The sequence below is a fragment of the Canis lupus genome, chromosome 9 (assembly GCF_011100685.1).
Source record: "Canis lupus familiaris isolate Mischka breed German Shepherd chromosome 9, alternate assembly UU_Cfam_GSD_1.0, whole genome shotgun sequence".
NCBI lineage: Eukaryota > Metazoa > Chordata > Mammalia > Carnivora > Canidae > Canis > Canis lupus.
Genome location: NC_049230.1, coordinates 51,996,519 through 52,018,738, shown reverse-complemented (window position 1 = coordinate 52,018,738; position 22,220 = coordinate 51,996,519). Strand labels below are relative to the sequence as shown.

At 38.3% G+C, this 22,220-nt stretch overlaps 1 protein-coding gene across 12 annotated transcripts in view; it reads right to left on the bottom strand.

Annotated features, from left to right (window-relative positions):
* The window catches only part of SETX (senataxin), an 80,625-nt gene that overhangs the window by 45,604 nt on the left and 12,801 nt on the right, over positions 1-22,220 (bottom strand). For all 12 annotated transcript variants that reach the window (XR_005364869.1, XR_005364868.1, XM_038548938.1 and 9 more), the window contains 5 exons: positions 15,450-15,669; positions 14,551-14,670; positions 12,313-12,484; positions 12,091-12,178; positions 7,390-11,610 (listed from right to left, as the gene is read on the bottom strand). Coding sequence is in view for 10 of the 12 variants with exons in the window: in XM_038548938.1 (XP_038404866.1) it covers positions 7,390-11,610; positions 12,091-12,178; positions 12,313-12,484; positions 14,551-14,670; positions 15,450-15,669 (4,821 nt within the window). In the remaining 2 variants the exon portion in view is untranslated. The remainder of the gene's footprint in view (positions 1-7,389; positions 11,611-12,090; positions 12,179-12,312; positions 12,485-14,550; positions 14,671-15,449; positions 15,670-22,220) is intronic.

Here is a 22,220-nt window from a genome sequence, read left to right as displayed (position 1 = left end):
TTCGTGAGATGTAGCAAAAAGCAGTGCTTAGAGGGAAATTAATCCACACTGAATGCATATATTAGAAAAGAAGATCTAAAATCAGTAATCTAGGATTACACCTTAGGAAACTAGAAAAAGTAAGCAAATTAAATCTAAAGCAAGCAGAAAAAGAGAAATAATAAAAATTGGAGAAATCAATGAAATTGAAAATAGGAAATCAATAAGATCAAAGAAACCAAAAGCTGGTTCTTTGAAAAGATCATAAAAGTGATGAGCCTTCTAGCCAGGCCAAGAAAAAAAACAAGATACAAATTTCCATGGGACACCTGGGTGGCTCAGCAGTTTAGCACCTGCCTCCGGCCCGGGGCGTGGTCCCGGGGTCCTGGGATTGAGTCCTGCATCGGGCTCCCTGCTTCTCCCTCTGCCTGTGTCTCTGCCTCTCTCTGTGTTTCTCATGAATCTTAAAAAAAAAAAAAAAAAAAAAAAATTCCAACAGCAGCAATGAAAGAGGAGATAGGACTATAGATCTCACAGGTATGAAAAAGATAATAAAGGAATATTAAGAATAGCCCTATGACCACAAATCAGATAATGCAGGTAAAATGGACATATTCCTGGAAAGAAACAATCTGTCAAAATTCACACAAGAAACAGACAACATAAAAAAAAAAAGGGGGGGGGTGCCTGGGTGGCTCAGGGGTTTAGAGCCTTTCAGCCCAGGGCCTGATTCTGGGGGCCAGGGAACGAGTCCCACATTGGGCTCCCTGCGTGGGGCCTGCTTCTCCCTCTGCTTGTGTCTGTCTCTCATAAACAAAATCTTAAAAAAAAAAAAAAAAAGAAAGAAAAGAAACAGGCAACATGAATAGGCCCACATCCAGAATAGAATCAATAAAAAAAGAATCTTCCAAAACAAAAAACACCTAGGACAGCTGAATTCACTGGTGAATTCTACCAAATTTTTGAGGAAGAAATTATACCAATTTTCTACAATCTCTTCCAGAATACAGAAGCAGAATAATATTTCCTAACTCATTCTATTAGGCCAACATTACCCTAATACTAAAACCAGACAGACATTACAGGAAAAGAAAACTATAGCTCATATCTCTCACCAACATAGAAGTAAAAATCCCCACCAAAATATTAGCAAATGGAATCCAACAACATAAAAAAAAAAAAAATTACACATCACAGCAACCAAGTGGGATCAATCCAGGTATGTAAGACTGGTTCAACATTTGAAAATCAGTTAATGTAATCTATATGATCAATAGACTAGTAAGGTTGCAGAATATAAGGTAAAATACAATACTCCATATATACTAGTAATAAGTGGAGCTTGAAATATATAACAATTTACATTAGTACTCCCTAAAATGAAATTAAGTATAAATCTAACAAAATACATGTTAAGAGTTACATGAAAAAAACCCACAAAACTCTGATGAAAAATATCAAAGAACTCAATAAATGGAGAGATATTCCAAGTTCTTGGATAAAGAGTCAATATTGTCAAAATGTAAAAAATTCTTCCCAATTTGATCTGTAAATTCAATGCAATCCCAACGAAAATCCCAGTAAGTCACCAAAAAACTGAATTCTAAAGTTTATATGGAGAGACAAATGACCCAGAGTAGCTAACCCAATATTGAAGAATAAAGTCAGAAGACCCAATTTCAAGATTTACCATACAGCTACAGTAATCAAGACATGTGGTACTGATGAAAGAACAGTAGATCAATGCAACAGAACAGAGAGCACTGAAATAGACTTCCATAAATGATCTGACTCCAGTCAACTGATCTTTGGCAATGGAGCAAAGATGGTCTCTGTCAACAAATGGTGAACGACTGGACATCCACATCCAAAAAATAAAGGTAGACACAGACATTACACTTTTCTCAAAAACTATCTCAAAAATAATCATAGATCTAATGTAAAATGCAAAGCTATAAAACTTCTAGAAGATAACACAGGAGAAAACCTAAACATTATGGGTATGGTGACAAGTTTTCAGATATAACACCAAAGGCATATTTCATGAAAGAAAAAATTGGTAAGCTGGACTTTGTTAAAATTAAAATTTTCTGCTCTGGAAAGACACTGTCAAGAGAATGAGAAGAGAAACCATAGACTTAGGAGAAAATATTTGCAAAAGATACATCTGATAAAGGAGTATTATCGAAATTTATAAAGAACCCTTAAAACAGAGAACTCAACAATAAGAAAAACACTTAAAACTGGGCAAAAGACCTGAAGAGACACCTCACAAAAGAAGATATACAATGGCAAGTAAACAATGGAAAAAAATGTCCAAAATCCAGAATGAAAATTAAAATGAAGATGCCACTAAATGTCTATTAGAATAGCCAAAATCCAAAACACTGACACCACCAAATGCTGAAGAGGACATGGAGCAATGGGAACTCTCATTACTGGTGGGAATGCAGTGTAGCTATCAAGCATTTCCAGTAAAGCCTAAAGGACTATCGGACAGCCGATAGCTGAGATGATGCTACTTCCCAGCCAGGCCATTTCACAAGTCCACAGGACCTAGGTCTGTCACAAATTCTAATCAATGTGTTACATTAGCCATCCAGTTTCTAAAACTCTCTGCACTTATCTCCCAATCCTTTCCTAAAACCTCAAACTCAGAAGCGTCCTTGAGGATCTTCTAAAAAATAAAGAGGACAACCCCAAGTTTATAAAGTAAACTACTTGTGTAAGTAAGTGCTTTCAGGTTTCAATTAAAAAAGAAAATCCACCTAACAGAAATTACTTTTTGGGCTTAATTATGTGCTTTATCTAAATGTTAACAGTTTAGTTATTGAGTACTTAAAACTACAATTGACTTTCATCAATGATGAGACTTATTACCAAAGACTACTTGTGGTAAGCTGCTTCTGCACAATGGTTAACCAACCAAGATTCTCCAGCAATTAATTATGTGGCAGAGCACTAGATTTGTGTTATTTGCTAGTGAGGTCAGATTCTGGTCCAACACAGGTACAGTTTGCATCACTTACTTCCACATCCAGAGTGCCTACAGTATGGCAAGTCTGAACAATCACCTTCAAAGGTACATTCTATTCTATGTTCATAGCATCATTCCTGACTGCCAAAACCTGGAAACAACCCATGTTTTATTCATCAACTGTGACTAGAAAAACATACATAATTTTATCCATACAATGAAGTATTATTTGGCAATAAAAAGGCCTGAACAATATGGATGACCCTCAATATCATGCTAAGTAAAAGGAGCCAAATGCAAAAGGTCACATTTTTTTATCATTTTATCTATTAGATATATCCAGAAACAGCAGAGTCACAAAGTAGATTCATGTCTGCCAGGGGGTGGGCTGCAGAATGGGCATGGCTGAAAATGGGCTCAAGGGATGGTTTTAGTGCTACTGGAAATGCCTAAAACTTGGATTATGGTGATGGCTATAAAACTGAATTTACTCAAAATTATTCATTTGTATAGTTTAAAAGGATTAATTTCACAGTATGTAAATTATACCTCAATAAAGCTATTATTTTTTTAAGATTTTATTTAGTCATGAGAGACACGAAGAGAGAGAGGCAGAGACACAGGCAGAGAGAGAAGCAGGCTCCATGCAAGGAGCCTGATGCCGTACTCGATCCGAGGACTCCAGGGTCACGCCCTGGGCCAAAAGCAGATGCTCAACTACTGAGCCACCCAGGTGTCCCTCAATAAAGCTATTAAAATGCATCCTAGTAGGTACGAGTTTTTTTTTTTTTTCCCCCAATCAATCCTTGAGTCTTTTGCTACTGATGGCAGTTGGAATTCCTATTTTACTCATCCATCCTAACTGGTTCCAATTCCATAAACAATCCTATAAATAACATCCTAAGACCTACAGATCCCTATGGAGGGGCACAGGAACGTTCTCCTGGTGATTACACCCCATGTGAGACTAAGAAGCCAGCAGGGATCACAAACTTTGGCTCACCACCCTGTTAGCTAGTTTCACATACTTTCCTTCTTCATGTAGTTACCATTTAGTCTTCTCTTGGAAGACTAGTGGACTAATTGTATTTTTTAACCATCTCCTATTATATTCCCTGTATTTTTTGATTTCCAAAAGCTTCTTAAATATTCTGTCTCTTGTCACTTTTGGAATATTTTAACTCTTCTTCCCATCTGTTAACTATGAATATGGGGTCCTTCACTGAAAATTTCCTAACTTTGACAGAGTAAAATCCGTATTTTTCATCTCGTGGTTAAGATGTTTTGGGTTTTTTAAGACTTTAGTCACCTAAATTGACGTATTTTCTGATAGTTTATTCTAACTTATGTAATTCTACCCTTCAAATATATGTGTTAATTGAAATTATGTGCTGTAAGGCAGTGATCTAGGCTAATTTTTTTCTGCTGGAGTAGGCCAATTTTCCCAGTACTATCTATCTTTTCCCTGCTGACTTGTGGCGGCCTATTAGTCTTATCCTAAGTTGTCATACATGCAGGGAAGAGTTAGGTCTCAGGAGCCAAAGGGTCTCTCTCTTCCATTTCAGTGAGCTGTCTGCCCCTATGCCCCTCTCTTATCTACTACTATGCTTTGAAATATATCTTTATGTAAGATGAGTGTCCCTGCTGCTTGTTCTTTTTCAAAGTGACTATTAAAACATTTTATTCTCAGGGATCCCTGGGTGGCTCGGTGGATAATGCAAGCCCCAGGATGAAGAACGTGAGTACTTCAGGATAACCATCATAAACCAAGAATATGAAATTCAGATTACCTCATGTACCTGATCATGAGAGATTTAAACATCCAAAAGAGTCTGAAGCTAATTTAGTTATATTAAGCATACAGAAAATCAGACAATAAATCCAGAGAAAACCAAGAGCTGGGAAGGAAAGGAAAAGTAGTAGCATACTTACAGGACTTAGCTGTAGGTACACTTTTATAAAGTCAAAATGACAAACGCTGACCTAAAAATCCTAAGACAAATCCAAAATGAGGATGAGGGAACAGCAAAGTTGTGTGAGAATACAGGGCTAGAAGAAAAAGTACTACCTATAGCAAAAGAAGACGCCTAAAACTGAAAAATTAAGAAGTCAAAACAGTGATGTGTTATTATTTAGAAATACGGAAGTAAATATCATAAGGATCCATTAATAATTAAAAACTGGTTACTGAGGAGGTAAGGGGTGCCTGCCATTTTTCACAAAAGCATTCGACTATTTTAAACTACATAAGGGGTGCCTGGATGGCTCACTTGGTTAAATATCTGTCTTCACCTCAGGTCACAATCTCGGGGTCCTGGGATTGAGCCCAGCTTCAGAGCCACTGGGCTTTCCTGCTCCTTGAGAAGTCTGCTTCTCTCTCCCTCTGCCCCTTCTCGTGCTCTTTCAAATAAATTTAAAAAATAAAAACCTTTGTGTATGTATAAATGGAACTTGTGCCTATACTGTTTTGAAAAAGCTAGAGTTACAAAAATGTCCTGAAAGGAAGAAACCTTATAGAGATTTGTAGGATTACCTCTTAACTCAGGGAACAAGAAATAAAAAATACATCTGTCCCAAATATCAGGGCTGTGAATGGCTTCTCAGTGAGTTAGTGCTTTCCAGCAACAATAAAAATTACTAAGCTTCATGAATGAATAAAACTTATTTTTCCCAACTTATTTAACTACATATGCTGTTTACTGAGCCAAGAAATTTCCTATGGAAAGAAAATAATTCTAAGTCAGTATTTCACTTTGTTGGAGATATTTTATGGAGATTTTTTTTTCTTAAAGATTTTATTTATTTATTCATGATAGACAGAGAGAGAGAGGCAGAGACACAGGCAGAGGGAGAAGCAGGCTCCATGCCGGGAGCCCGACGTGGGACTCGATCCCGGGAACCCAGGATCGCACCCTGGGCCAAAGGCAGGCACTACACCGCTGAGCCACCCAGGGATCCCCTATTTTATGGAGATATTAAAGATCCTTTGTTGAATAGTTTCTAATGCTTTTGAAATGCTACTAAAGTAAGTCTTTTTAAAACAATGGCTAAAATTAGGGGCATAAATTGAATATAGAAGTCCCATTTTAAGGATGTTTTGATTCAAATTTTATAACAAATATTCACGACTTCTTTGATGACCTTATGTAGTATACTTGCCCCTTCCTGCAATACATTTCCTTTTCTTTCCTTCAACACACTAAGCTTGACCTCACCTTAGTGTCTGCATTCACTCTGCCTGGAATATGCTTCCCATGGTTGATTCCTTCTATTTACTCTGGTCTCAGTGTAAATACTACTCCTTGCAGAGGCTGTCAGACATTCCTGTCAGCAGTGCCCTGTCCTTTTTGTGCTGGATCACACAAGAGCCCTTCTCCTGATCTGGAACGATCACATCCAGAAGGCAGAGGCCTTGTCTGCCACATTTACCACTTTACTCCCCAGGCCTGTAATAAAACTTGGCACCTATCAGGCACTCGAATATCTTGCAGGTAAATGAATACATAAATATTTACCTCAGTGTTCTTGGTTTTTAAGAATCTCAGGTTGTTACACACTCAGGTTATTTTTTTAAAATAACTTGAAAAAGTAAAAATCTAACTTCTGATCCCTAGCCAACTTTGAGAATAGCAAAGCCATCTTTCAAAACGCAGTTGGACACTTACGCTGAAGATTTATTAGCTGCTTTTCTGAGGTTCAAATTTAACTGGGAATCTTGCATTTTATGTGGGGCGATCCCAGTCAGGAGGAGTAACGAAGACAGAAGTAGTAGAATGGGATACAATGAAGTAGGGGAGGCAGTTAAAGGGAGAGAGCAACTGCTAAGATGAGTAAGCAGCTGGGAAGACAGATACATAAAGGGAAATTTAGGATTTACTGCTTTGTGTTATTCAGGGCCACCTCCTCAAGAAAACTTCAGTAAAGGTCTCTGTTACTTTAAAAATAAATGCAGGGACGCCTGGGTGGCTCAGTGGTTAAAGCGTCTGCCTTTGGCTCAGGGCGTGATCCCGGGATCAAGTCCCACATTGGACTCCTTGCATGGATCCTGCTTCTCCTCCCTCTGTGTCTCTGCCTCTCTCATGAATAAATAAAATCTTTAAAAAAAAAATGCAAAAGAAAGACTATCTCCTTTGAGAAGTCTTCCCTTCCCTCTGTATCAGAAAACACTTACTCCCATGCTACTTCTGGACTTGGTTCATTAGCACTCTGAATTGTGCCTAGAAGCTCCAGAAGGGCAGAGGTTAAGAGTGCTTCTCTGCATCATCGGCATCTAGGACGACATCTGGCAAAAATGCCCATTCAACATGTAATCTAAGAGCTACATCTAAATCAAAACGAGGGCAGTTATTTTAACAATACTCTACTTACTATTGAAATTAAAAAAAGGAAGGAACTTCAAAGTCTGGGCAGGTGTACAATTAACATATACTTACGGTTTCAAAAGTATTCAATATCATCAAAGGGAAGAAAACATTAAAATAATCTCCACAATCTTGAAATCTGACAGGCACAGGTCTTGAGATGGACTGACAAAGGCTTGCTGGGGGCCCGCACTGATCAAAGTTGACGAACATTTCGTACTTCCATTTTAAGATCTCTTTGACAAAGGTGTCAGAAATGGACTGTGATGACAAGAGAATGTTTACTGGAGAGGAAGCTGAGAAAGATTTGTTTTCACCAAATGTCAGTTTGTAACCTTGCCTGTTGGAATTATTTGGAGTCTGAGGATGAAGAACATTGCACAGACTCTTCACTTCACCCACTGCCTTTGGAGACAATAGAGAGACAGGCTGTGGGGCTTTCAAAATAGCCTGTCCCCCATTTGACTTATTTTTTAGAGCTGGTGGAAGCCCCGAGGAACTCTCCAAAGACTTGGAAAGACCAGCAATTCGTGACGTGCTGCTGGAGCTAAAAATCTTAGCAGTGGAAGGTCTCGAAGGCTTAGATGCAGAAAGAGGCAAGGCAGGTTTACGAAATACATCTTCATCTGCTGCTTTAGCTTCACAGTGTTTTGAGCAGTATTCACCCTGGTTTTCCGGGGTTTCAACACAATCTTTGTACTTACATTTTGTGCTACTCCACGATGCCAACTGAGGCTGACCTACAGAATCTTCTTCCACCTGAGCTGTATCTCTTCTATGAACTATTTCAATGAGTTTCTCATTACCATTCTCCATCTGTGAACATAAATCCATATCTTCAGGATGGTGCTGGGTTAGAAATATATTCTCATCTTCTGTATCACTGTTGTATTCAGGCTCTCCCTCTTTCAAAGTTGCCAACTCTAAATGATGTATTGTTGGGTCACCTCCAGCTAAGGGGTCTGCTGATGGAGAGACAATGACTTCATTTGTTGGTATTCTTCCATTTAACACAACAGAGGCACACTGGTTCAAAAGACAAGTATCATCAGTCACTCGAGAGGCACATTTTGTTTTTATGGGTTCTGGTTCCGAAGACACACATTTTATTAATTGTTTCCCAGTGTTGTTAGCAACCACCTCAGTTCCTCCTTTAGAACTATAATCTGAGCTATCGGATTCTGGGACAAGTATGTCAGAATTCTGTGCTGGACGAGGACCTGCTCTTGTAGTCTCTTTACTTTCATAATCCAAAAGTCCTTTTTTATTTTGTTGTGATTTGGGTCTCATCTGCCTTCGAAACTGAAGATCCTGACTGGTCAGCAGTTTCTTATTGTTTCTGACAGAGAGAGTCTGAGGAGAAATTAACTTTGTCTTTTTTCTAGTATCAACCACTCCAACAGTTTTGCCGTGGTCACGTAATTGAACTAAATAATCTAGAGATCGCTGGGACAACTCAAATGCCCTACGAGGAGCCTTTTTCAGGCCAAGTTTCTCAACTGTCGAAGTTGGTTCAGGGCACTGGCGAAATTTCTTCGGTGGAACTACAGCAGGAGTTGTTCTACAACTTATGTAATTAGAATTTTTACTCTGTCCTTTTTTGGTATCTGAATGTGTCTTCTTGGGAGTTTTAGAAAGTGGGACTCTCCTAATGGGTTTGGAATAAGTACGAAGCTTTGGAGAAGACTTCTTTAGTGAAACTGTAGTGTTTTTGTCTCTACGAGCACTTGAACTGGGACTTGCCATCCTCAGGTCCCTATTTTTTAAATCATTTTCAGTCAGACCTCTCCCATTAAGAATATCAGGCTGGTCCTCATTTCTCTCAGATGATGAAGGCCGTACAGGATCTTCAGCCACAGGTTTCTCAAATCGTTTTCTCTTACGTTTTTTTACTTCAATTTTACAAAATTCCCCAACAGAACTACTCTGTGGTTCTGTATGTTTTTCAATGCCCTCTGCTACTTTCTTAATAACCTCTTCAGATACATAATCTGTCTCATAACCCCAATCATTCATGAGATCAGCTATGTCAGTCGAACGTGAATTTTTTTCACCCTCTTGAACTGAATTCTTGTCGGGTTCCTGATCTTGCCAAACTGAAAACACTTCACATGGACTTTCAAACTCAAAAAACTGAGAATCTGATTCCTCAAACTGCAGAAGGGTCTCCTCTTCCTTCATTAGCTTCTTTTCCACATTCGTACTAGCTATTGAAGTATGCTGCTTCAGATATTCTTTCTTGATGCCTATTTTATCTTGTTTTATAGGTTTCTCAAAACCCAGAATTCCTTCTTCTTCTTCTTCTTCATCATCATCATCATCATCAGAATCTGAAATAATGATAACCTGGCCCCAACAGGCTTCCCCAGTATTATTCTGGTCGGCCAGGAAACATCTGTCTTTTACTTTTCTTCGTAGCTGGGAGGAGCTTTTTTGAGTTGAATCTGATGGGAACTTAATAACGCTGGCTTGAGCTATTAAAGATAACTTGTGGAGGTCTCTGTCTATCTGAGAATCTGTTAAGGTGTCAGACTGAGGACTGAGGCCAGGAATGCGTTCTCTCAAGTGAGAAGATACCGGACTGGTACTCTTGCTAATTTCCTTATCTCTTGACTCAAGAACAGTCACAGTCACAGGATCTTTGAAGGGAGAAGTTTTCTTCACAAAAGTATTGGTCATTTCTGTAAATGAGACCAAATCTTTATCATCAGTATGACATTCCTGTATTTGATAACTGTTTTCATGGTAAGAGAAGATATCAAACTCTTCACTCTTTAACTGTTTCTTTTTCAGCAATAGACTCTTATGAGATTTTTGTTCCCCATTTTTATCATCTAGAATGCCATTAGGGTCTAAAGAGAGACTGTGCATGAAGCTATCCCCTTTCTGATCGCCTGACTCTTTCCTTGAATAGAAATTGTCAACATTAGATACAGTCAGGTTTTCCTCTAAATTACCAATATCATCGATAAAAGTACTTTTCCTGTGTTGCTTCTTTATTACGTGTGATAACTTAGCACAGATTTCATCTTTCTGTGACTTAATTTTTGTTTTTGAGGTTTTGCCAAGAACATCATCCTTGAAAGAGAAATCCTCATTTGATGTGGACATCTTCTCTAGAGAATCGGTGCTGGAATCGGTCAACAAATGTGTTATTATTCCTCTGTCACATGCCCTTTCTGGACCATTTCTTGAAGTAAAATTCTGCAGTACACTTCTTGAAGTACAATTCTCTTTCACAGACTTCGGCTTCTCTGTACTTATTTTAACTTGATCTTGAGCTCTTTCAGTGAAAAGGCTTTTACTACTCTGCTTTATGCATGACTCGGCTGAGAGATCTTCTAGCTTCAAATCTTTTATGTAATTTTGTTCATTATCCTCTTCTACGGTGTTACTTGCTTTAATCAGTATGTTCTCTTGCATTTGATACATCTCAGCTTTAATTGATTCTTTAGGAAATGTTGGACTGGAGTTTTCCAGACAGAAAAGGTCTTTTTTAGACTTCCTCTCTATTTGTTCACTTTCTTCTTTATTGTAAGATACAGGAGAGCTTTTACATGTAGGACTCAGATCCACAAAATTGCTACATTGAGGTACTTTGACTTTAATGTTTTTAATAATTTGCTTTAAACAAGCTTGTAATTCATGGGTCTCCTGAGTAGTCAACTGCCAACCTAGAGATAAATTTCCACGCAGAAATAAGTTGAGCTTATCCCAGAATCGCTTACATAGAGTTTGCTGCCCAAGCTGATAACCTTCTTTAAGGAGACTTCTAATCAGCTGCACACAAGCCAGCTGTACAGAATTTGACGGCATTGAATGCAAAGACAGAGATGAGATCATTGCTGTTCCCTTGGAGCAATTTCCAGATGATTTCTCAGAATTCCTTGTGAATGCCGTAGTAGGAAGCTTGGCACATTTTACAACAGCTTCTACCCACTGCTGGGAACTAATCCACAGCAAATGCAAACACTTTTTATTTCTATGCAGCTCAATCACAGACACCAAAATCAGAAGAAAAAATTCAGTAACTTTGTCACATATGGCATCTGTTTGGTTGAGGACATCTTTGACTTCGGAGTGCAGATGATGAATAACCTCTACTATGTAAGCCATACCCAAATCCTTAAGATCCATTAGGGACTGAACAAAAGGGATGAACCACAGAAATGTGCTGTTATGAACACGCATGTCTTGACCAATATCTGATTGAAGCACACTGGCTAATGTTTCCATCTCTTCATACATGTTAGGACAATAATCTGGGCAAATGGCTGATCTCCACCCTGAATCCTAAAATCAAAGAAATACTGACGTCAGATAAGCAAGCAGCATTCATGATGGGTTTAACACATGGCTGTAAACAAGAAAATACACAGCCCAGTTTTCCTATTTTGGTTCACATTTATACACATACTTCCAAGAAATGGACAACACAGTTCAATGTCAAGGTCAAGGGTTCATGAGTACACCTCTATGTACTCTGGTCTTCCTTCCATTTGCTGGTTTTGACTCTAGTCATGTTACTTATCTCCTCCATCCTGCAACCTTTCCACCCTTCCTAACTGCCCTTAATCTTCCAGAGCGTGCACCCTGTACCGAGAGTCCATTTTCCCCATGCACAATACATCTGTTCAATCAGAAAGCCACTATGCAGCAATGGATTCAGTACAACGATGTTATCATAACATCAGTAATTTAACTATCTATAACATCAATTACACAATAATAAAGGCAATACAGGGTCATCTGAATTCTCAAAATGTTTTATACCTTTTTGGTCTTTTCAGGATTATAGTTGTATACAATCTGGCTGCAAGTCACCATATCATCCGAATATGACTCCGGCTCTAACTTGGTCCTTAAAGAGTAAGAATAAATAGAAATTACTGAAATGAAGAAGAAAAGCAAAAAAAACCCTATTGTTAAGTCAGTTACAACAGATTTCCTCATTGGGATTATTCTTTAAAATCCTGATGCATTAACTGAACTAACCTTACAGAGCTGTTCCGTATATTTTGGATCTCTCTATTGTAGCTTACATTGTTGATAATGGTCTGAAATGCCTCAATAGGATCAATACGTTGACCCCAGACCTTAGATCCAAGGCGATCCAGAATCACCATGAAACAGTGTAACGCTGGCCAGAAAGGATCCACACTATCATCTGAAATACAATGAAATAATTACTGGATTACACAAAGTGATTAGAAAAAGATATTAAAACATACTGAGAATGAAGCATTCTTTATCTGGGTAGCAATAAAACTGAAAGCAAAGCAGCAAGTACTTTAAAGTGCTGCCAACCACAGGTTTTAAAAACCTGGTAAGCTTCACAGCTTTTTTTGCATTTTTTTCATTCGATACTATACAACTCTAAGAAATGTTTTAATGGGGAACAAATTGAGATACTGTAGGTAAACTCACTTCCCCTACCCTCTTTGTTATACCTGAAACAATCCTTCCTACTGAATAAAAGCCCATGATACCAGAAATTCTGGTTTAGCATGATCTGAATGATGTATCCCATTTGGCTGCTGTAAAGGACTGAAGCCCTTAGCTAATATTAGGCTAGGCAGATACACACACATTTCATCCATCTATATCTCAACTTGGCTTTGCTATGTACTTTTCATCCAATTGGTCAGAATTTCCATTACTCCCCTCCAGTCCTTTCCCTCTTCTCTATCAGGTATGCAGTAGTAAAATACTGCCCTACTCAAAGGCCTTCAATTGTTCCTTAATGTCTTCCAAGAAAATTCAAAGTCCTCAGTCATCCACTTAGAGAACATCCTATTCTACTATTTCTTTCCAGCTTTATTCTTCATACTCTCATCATAGCACTCTATGTTATAGCAAAAATAGCTGGCTTTTTCCCAAGTCAGAACCAGAATGTCTTCACTATTAGCCAACACCTCTCAGAATCCTATCCATCCTTCAAGCCCAGCTCATATGCTCCTACTACATCAAACGTTCCCTGGTCACTCTTCTCTAGCACTCTTCTGACACAGGTGCTCTCACTCAGTTCCTGATGATAGGTTATCCGGTCATTGCAGAATTTTCTACTTTATTTCCTTCAAGGGTCTTAAACTCTATCTTTACCATAGGCATTTGTGTAGACTTTCTCATACACTCTCTTATTCTCTGCTACAACCGACACAGTATCTTAGGCCTAGTAAGCTCTCAAGTAAGGAACAAAGTCATCAGTTAGGTGAAGACCGTTATGAAAGGCTTCTTAAAAAGAGAGAACTTTCATCTTGAGGAATGTTAGGGGAGCTGGATTAAAGGAAAAGACAGTATTGTAGGGGCAAGCCAAAAAGAAACGAACTATTAATGTAGTAAATGCTGGACAACGAATTACTAATAACTTCAAGAATAATCTAGCAAGAAAATAAATGCAATCAAAAAGATTATTAACATTTACACAGTTCTTTTAGAATCTTGCACAGATGAGTTTATATCTACGCTGGAGTTGTCTAAAGAGAAGTGAATGTGGGGGAGAAATATTATGTTTACACAGGATGTGGCATCCTTGACCTTTGTTCATTTCATCAAGATTAGAAATATTCAGTACAGATCCTCCCTGATCAGCTTGATACAACCATGAGCACAAGAAAGTTAAGGTATGATAATAAACATTACAAGTTTTACACCCTATTTTCTAGACTATCTAAATAGCACTGTCCAAGAGTGCTTCCTGCGCTGATGGAAATATTCTTTATCCACACTGGTCAATACAGTAGCCACCAGGTACATGTGGCTACTGAGCACTCAAAGTATAGCTCGTGGAACTGCAAAACTGAATTCTGTATTTAACTTAAAATTAACTTAAGTTTAAATAGCCACAGTTGGCTAATAGTCACCATGCTGGACAGTGGAACCCTAGAGAACCAAAGTGAAATGAAGAAAAAGGAAGACACTGGAACAGGGGAGGCTTTCTCTACAATTTTGACTACCATGTCATTAGAAATTTATCTGCTAGTCTTGATTCTACCACTAACTGGCCATTTCAACATGAAACAGTTTAAGTTAACTTCCCTGGGCTTGTCTCCTCCTTTACGAAGGTAAGGTATTGAAATTAAACTCTAAAGGTCCCTTCCAATTTAAAAATCTGAATCTGTGACTTAACCAAACAAATGTTCATACTTTTCTCCACATTGTACTCCCAAATTCTTAAAATGACACTAGCATTTTACAGTATTCAAGAAGTAGTTAGCAAATAAAAGTTATTACCATCTGCTTGCCTCTCCATGGTGTGAAGTATTGATTGCATAAAATCATTCTGTTTGTCTGAGCCCAGCAACAGTGAGTCCATGGCCTGCTCCTCCAGAATGGTCAGCAACATGCAAATACCTGTAAGATCATTTACAGTTTTCTTTCTTTTTTTCATTTACAGTTTTCTTAACTTGATTAAATAACACTGCTTTCATGATTTCTCTGGTTCAGTTGGCAAAAGAGTAACACAAGGCGGTAAAATGAAGCAAACCAGTATCCAACTCCTCAAACATTTAAGTCTTAGATATTCATACACAACTGCTCCCAAGTAACAGGACTTTAAACTGATTTGAAAATCAAGAGAGAAAATGGTACAAACTTCGTTAGAAAACAATTTCTAAGGTGACTGCCACAAAATTTCTATATCCTCAAATCTAAGATGCCTTTAATTTTAAGATCACCATATTTTGAGTACCAATCACTGCCAAAGGCCCATGACTATAAGACTCAGAAGCAGCAAAGTAGGGTAGAACATTGTTGAATCAGTATAGAACTTGTTGAAAACCAAGCTAATACTTCTTTCAACCAACCAAGGAGATACTTTATAGATGGGAAAATCTCTTTAAAATATATCAAGCCCCTAAAATAAACTGCTATACTAAGATTTTGTTATATGTAATATTGCTTTACATAGGAGATTTGCCATACCCAAACATGCACCTCTTATGAAGATGGCTTCTAGGATAAATAATGTTTAAAAACAATAATGTGTAATGGCTAAGTCAATTTAACAACAGAACACGAATTGGGAACTATGAAATCCTTGATCAGATCACAAAGAAATTACATCCTTTGCGGAATACTCATTAAGAATTATGGAAAAATGCTAGATATATTTGTGGAGGAACAATACTTACCTAACCAATAGTTTTTGTAGTTGGTGGTATCATACATGTGTGAGGGCAGAAGAATCAGTTTACCCTTCTCAAGGACAGAAGAAGTATAAATGTCTGGACTTTCCAAAAGCCCCAACTCGATGACTTTAAAAAGGCAAGTCAAAACCTCCTGCAAGTCATAATAATCATCTCTGTCCACTTTTCCCAAATTTCTGGCAGTGAGGATAGCCCAACGCCGAACCTAAAGGCATAACATGTTCACTACTTCATTCAGCAAACAATGGTCTACAAGCAGTAAGAACCTAATTAAAAAAACAGGATTCTCTATAGACTTTAAAAGACCTGCGATACTAATAATGCAATGGTTGGGCCCTATTTTATCCAGATTTGAACTAACCCTAAAAATACATTTAGGAGATAAGTCACTTCCATTAATTTAAACATTGATTAGATGTATATTAAGGAATTATTTTAGGTATGATGGTGATACTTAGTATTTTATGGATGAAATGCTCTAATGTCTAAGATTTGCTCTAAGTAATTCAAAGAGGAACAGAATACTGACCATGTATTCCTAATTCCTAAAACTCAGTGATGGGATGTATGGGGTTTCATTATACCATTCTCCTCTTGTAGGTTTATAATTTTCCATAATAGAAAGTTAAAAGGGGGAGAGGAAATGGAGCCTCAAAAGAAATCAAGTCATTTCTAAATGTCAATATAACACAGGGAAGTGATATTAAATTTCTCATGGGCTAAAGGCTCCTGTGTGGTATAGTCGGTTAAGTGCCCGACTCTTGGTTTCGGTTCAGGTCATGATCTCAGGATCATGAGATGGAGCCCCGAGTTGGGCTCCAAGCTCAGCATGGAGCCTGCTTAAGATTCTCTCTTCCTGGGATCCCTGGGTGGCGCAGCAGTTTGGCGCCTGCCTTTGGCCCAGGGCGCGATCCTGGAGACCCGGGATCGAATCCCACGTCGGGCTCCCAGTGCATGGAGCCTGCTTCTCCCTCTGCCTGTGTCTCTGCCTCTCTCTCTCTCTCTCTCTGTGACTATCATAAAAAAAAAAAAAAAAAAAAGATTCTCTCTTCCTGGGATGCCTGGGTGGCTCAGGGGTTGAGCATCTGCCTTTGGCTCAGGGCATGGTCCTGCAGTCCCGGGATTGAGTCCCACATCGGGCTTCCTGCATGGAGCCTGCTTCTCCCTCTGCCTGTGTCTCTGTCTCTGTGTCTCTCATGAATATATAAATAAAAATTAAAAAAAAAAAAAAAAAGATTCTCTCTTCCTGGGCAGCCTGAGTGGCTCAGAGGTTTAGTGCCGCCTTGAGCCCAGGGCCTGATCCTGGAGATCCAAGATCAAGTCCCATGTCGGGCTTCCTGCATGGAGCCTGCTTCTCCCTCTGCCTGTGACTCTGCCTCTCTCTCTCTGTCTCTCATGAATAAATAAAATCTTAAAAAAAAATCTCTATTCCTCTCCCTCTGCTCCCTCCAGCCCCATGCGTGTGCATGCATACTCTCTCGATAGTAATTAATCTTATAAAACCTTCTTGTGGGCTATGGATTAAATTTAGTTATCATAACCTATCTTTTAAAACTAAATAAAGAAAACAAAAAATAAATTAATCAAATAAAGAAAATACAGATAAATTTCAGCATGCATCCTGCATGGAGAATTATTCTAGGAAATGTTTGCATTACATATGCATATTTACATGCATACCCAAAGAAAAACATTTTTTATTATAGATTACAGTCAAAAAAGTTTGAAAAACATAGAGCTAATAGATATGATCGTAAGTAATGAATTTTAAGCTTTTGGAAAAATACAAAGGAATTCATGAGTCTACACTGTAATAAATAGGTAAATAAATGAGAAAAAGGCAAAAAGCTCTTGATTATAGTAAAATCAATGTCAAGTGCTAACTGGCAAAGGGGTAGAGTGCTGGGACTGGAAAATTATTTTACAATCTTAGAAAAACTGGTTCAGGCAAAAGCATAAATTTAGTAACACTAAATTTAGGAGAAAACTATGATGAGGAGGACAGTTCTGTGATCTCCAGTATCTAAGAAAAAGAGATTACACAGTGAAGAAACATGACAACATCTTGACTAGCTGATCAAAATTAACGTAACCACAATGGGCAAATGATACGGCATGCACCTATATAGGACAACTCTGAGAAGGACCTAGTATCACTTTTATGGAATATCCCAATTGGGAATGCATAACCTGACTCTAAAGACAAGGAAATATTAGTCAACCCCAAAATGAGGAGCATTCTATTTTTTAAAAGGGGTGGGGGCAGGGATGACTATGCTCTTTAGAAATGTCATCAAAGACAAAGGCTGAAGAAACGGTCCAGTATAAAAGCTGATCCTGGACTGGACACCAGAGCTACGAAGAATGCTAGGGCACAAAGTACAAATGAAGATGGACATTACTAGATCAGTGTTCAATTCCCTGAAGCTTGTAACAACACTGTAGTTACAGAAAGAAAAGCGCCTCTTCTTCAGATATACACAGCATGTATTTAGGGGTAAAGCACACTGATGGATGCAAGCAACTTTCAAATGGTTCAGGAAAGGGATGCTCTCCTGCGAGAGCCTGCTTTTCCCTCTGCTTATGTCTCTGCCTCTCTCTGTGTCTCTCATGAATAAATCTTTAAAAAAAACACAAATGGTTCAGGAAAAAAAGCTGTATAACTTGAAAGCAAATGATAAACTGAATGGAGTGAAACACTAACAATTAGTGATTATGGCCTAAGATTAAACATAATATTTTCTACTGTTTTTATTTTCTGACCATTTTCTCAAAGTGTGAGGGTATTTCCAAACAGTTACAAAACCAAAGCTAGTAGTTCTGGAGTTCAGCTGCCCATCTATACACCCAGACCACCACACACAAGCCTGTGTGACTAGACAAGTCTGATTTGGTTTCCTCATCTATGAGATGTGGGCATGACCTGCCTTAGAGTTGCTCTAAGGTTTAAAATGAGCTGGCATCCAGAAACTATGCAATAGTGCATCCGAAATACAGTGGACCTAAATATTTACTGTCATGAAAAACCCATAACCAAACAAGCGGCATGTCATGGAATTCTTGGGATTGTCCAAATGACGTGAAAAGGCTTGACATTAACTCTGCACAGAGACTGCTGGTGGCAAAGCACCCCAGCTAGTTTGAAAGGTCTTTATTTCCCCTTCTCTCTTGTGCACTTGGTTCCAGATCCGACAGCTACCATTCTTCGGCACAGGGAAGATACAGTCTCCACTATCATTCTAGCTTTACTCTTGTACTGAGAAGCTAACTGTAGCTCACCTGTAGGCAATCTTTTCTCTGGCTCCTTTAAGACTTCCCTGTCTTCAGTGTCCTCAAGTATTACTATAGTGTGAGTTGGTGTGGGTTTTTCTTTTATCTTTCCACCTCAGGATCTCTGTGCAGGCTTATTAGTCTTTCACTGGCTTTGTAACACACCACTATCGCCTCTATATTGTTCCCAACAGAGTGAACTAGATTAGACCTTCCCACTGTATCCTGCCCTTTTCAGCTTTCCCCCCTCTACCCCTTTGTCCGTTGGCTAAGTAACCTATTCACCCTTCCAAATTCATGAATTCTCTCTTCAGCCACACTTAACTAGCCACTCAATCCAAGTGTTTAATTGGTTTCATTTTTACATATTTTAATTAATCCTTAAAAAATACTCCTGGATCTTTTGATAATGGGTTTTAAGTCTCTCTCCTATTGAAGCACTTGATATTCTGTATCTGCTCATTCTAATAAAGGAATTCTTTGGGTACACTTGCTTATTTTTATTACCACTCATGCACAGTAGTTTTGTTGTTTTAATTTTGGCACCATTAGTTGGGATATATCCGTGGGAAACTGGCAAGGACTCAGCTGATGATGTGTCTCTCTGGAAAGAGCTGCTAATGGTTTCTGCAAGTATCATGCAAACAGGAACTTCTCTTATGAAGAGAGGGCTTTGGTTAAAAATTTTCATGGAAGCCTTTTTTTCCCCACCCGGATTTCAGAGACAGGCATATTTCTGTCACCCGGAATTATTTTCCACTATCCTTTTGACTGAAGGTGTGGCTCATCAAAAGTCTGTTTTATGGTAGAGCCTCTAGCTCCCTATCCCAATGCCACACTATACATCTGTTAAACCCACACTTTTAGGTTTTACCAACTTTGGCTAATGCCTCTCTGGGTGGCTGTGGCTTCACTGTCCACCTCTATTCTGGGTTCCAGTTCCCTGTCCATTACACTCTTGCCTTCTTGGACAAGCATATAAAACCTGTCATATTTTATCTGGCATATATAAGGGTTCTGAAGGAGCAATATTTTTCAATTTACAGAGACAATAGACTGCCAGAAATTGAAGTCTTTTGCTGACATCTTTTTTGGATGAGGGTTAGGGAAGAAGACCTCAAAATTAAGACTATAATCTTTCATTTATGACACTTTCATCTTTGGTCTATGCATCATAGCCCACGTTTAAATTTTATTACTAATCCAACATGCATCCATAAACTCATCATCCAATACAAAACTAAGGCCCTATTTACCATAACACGCATCTAATTATATGGGGCCCATCCCCCTATCTTCCTGCCCCTTCCAACCTGAGGTAACCGTCATCTCGAATAACATGTTCCTCATCCTCCTTGCTTGTTTTCTGAAATAGTTATGGCATCTAGCTATATTCCTAAATAAATGTTTTATTTTTAACTTTATAAAAAGGGTTTCCTCCTATATGAAATCTTTAGAGACTTTATTTCCCTTAATATTATGTTACCAGGATTCACCTATTGTTTCAAGTTGATGGTTTGTTTAGATTGCTACATGACATTCTGTGTTAAGGTATTTCAGTTTACTCATGGATCCTCCACCACCAGGCATCCCAGCTGTTTGAAAGTTTTGTGAATTCTGAGTAGTGTGCTATGAAATGTCTTATATATGCCTCCTGTTACAAATGTTCAAGAGTATCTCTCTCTTACATATACACTCAGTTATGAGACTACTGCATCGCAGGACATATGAATATTCAAATTTAGATGAAGCTAAACTACTCTCCAAAGTGGTTGCCCTGATTTACACTTCTACCAGCAATAACGAGGTCCTACAGATCCACATCCTAATACTAGTAGCATCAAACTCGCACATACCACAGAATATTCACTGTGGTTTTACTATTTCCTTGTTATTAATGTCAAATTTTCCTTCATATGTCTATTGGCCACAGGTGCTTTCTCTTCCAGGAAAATGCCTGTTCAGGTCTTCTTCCATTTTTCTTTCTGGGGTTTTGGTGTTATTTATAGCTTCTCCCAATTTTTAACTTGTCTTTTCACTTTAAGATGTCTTTGATAAAAGTTCTTAATTTTGATATAGTTACATTTATCAACCTTCCTTTCATTACCAATGATCTCGCCCTAAGATCTAAATGACATATATGTGTATTTTCTGCCAAGACTTTTGCCATTTTATTTTTGCCATTTAATCCATTTAGAGTTTTTAAATACATGATGATTTAAGTATATGATTCAAATATATGATTCTCGGGACGCCTGGGTAGCTCAGCAGTAAAGCATCTGCCTTTGGCTCAGGATGTGATCCCGGGTCTGGGATGGAGTCCCACATTGGACTCCCTACAAGGAGCCTCCTTCTCCCTCTGCCTCTCTGTCTCATGAATAAATAAACAAAAATCTTTTAAAAAAATGTTTATCTGTATGTCTGTGTGTGTGAATGTATATATATGATTCTCCCCATAGAGATATCTTTGTATATTTCCATTTCCACTCCTTTTTCCCATTGATCTTATGTATCATCTCTATCAAATACCAAAGATCTAAGTATCAGTGAATCTGAGTCTTTATTCTACTCCACTGGCCAAAGTGTCTGTCTGTACACTAATATCACACGGTCTCAATTACCATAGTTTCATAGTAAGTCTCCCTAGTCTTCAGAAACAACTTGGCAACTTTGGATCCTTCCTCTTCTATATACATGTTTTAGAACCATCTTAATATATTACATCAAGAACTCTGCTGTTAAAAAAAAAAAAAAAAAAAAAAAAAAAAAAGAACTCTGCTGTAATTTATTTAAAACACTGAATCTATAGATCTGGAGCAAATGACCAGATCTTTGTTACTAAACCTTTTTTTTTTTTTTTAAGATTTATTTACTTATGATAGACAGAGAGAGAGAGAGAGAGGCAGAGACACAGGAGGAGGGAGAAGCAGGCTCCATGCCAGGAGCCCGACCTGGGACTCGATTCCGGGACTCCAGGATTGCGCCCTGGGCCAAAGGCAGGCGCTAAACCACTGAGCCATCCAGGGATCCCCCTAAACCTTCTTATCCATGAACACAGGGTCTTTCTTATATAGGTTTCCTTTCATTTGTTAATTAAGTTCTGTGATTTTTCCTGTGGAAGTTTTATATCTGTTAGATTTATGCTTGGGTATTTAATATTTTTGTCAATCTATAATAAATGGAAACTTATCTTTGTTAATTTTTGGCTGACTGTGTAGAGAAAGACTACTGACTTCTATAAATACATCTTTTGGGGATCCCTGGGTGGCTCAGCAGTTTGGTATCAGCCTTTGGCCCAGGGTGTGATCCTGGAGTCCTGGGATCGAGTCCCATATCAGCCTCCCTGCATGGAGCCTGCTTCTCCCTCTGCCTGTGTCTGCCTCTCTCTCTTTCTGTGACTCTCATGAATAAATAAATAAAATCTTAAAAAAAAAAATCTTTTATCTAGTTACCTTATTAAATAAACACCTATTTCTCAAAATTTGT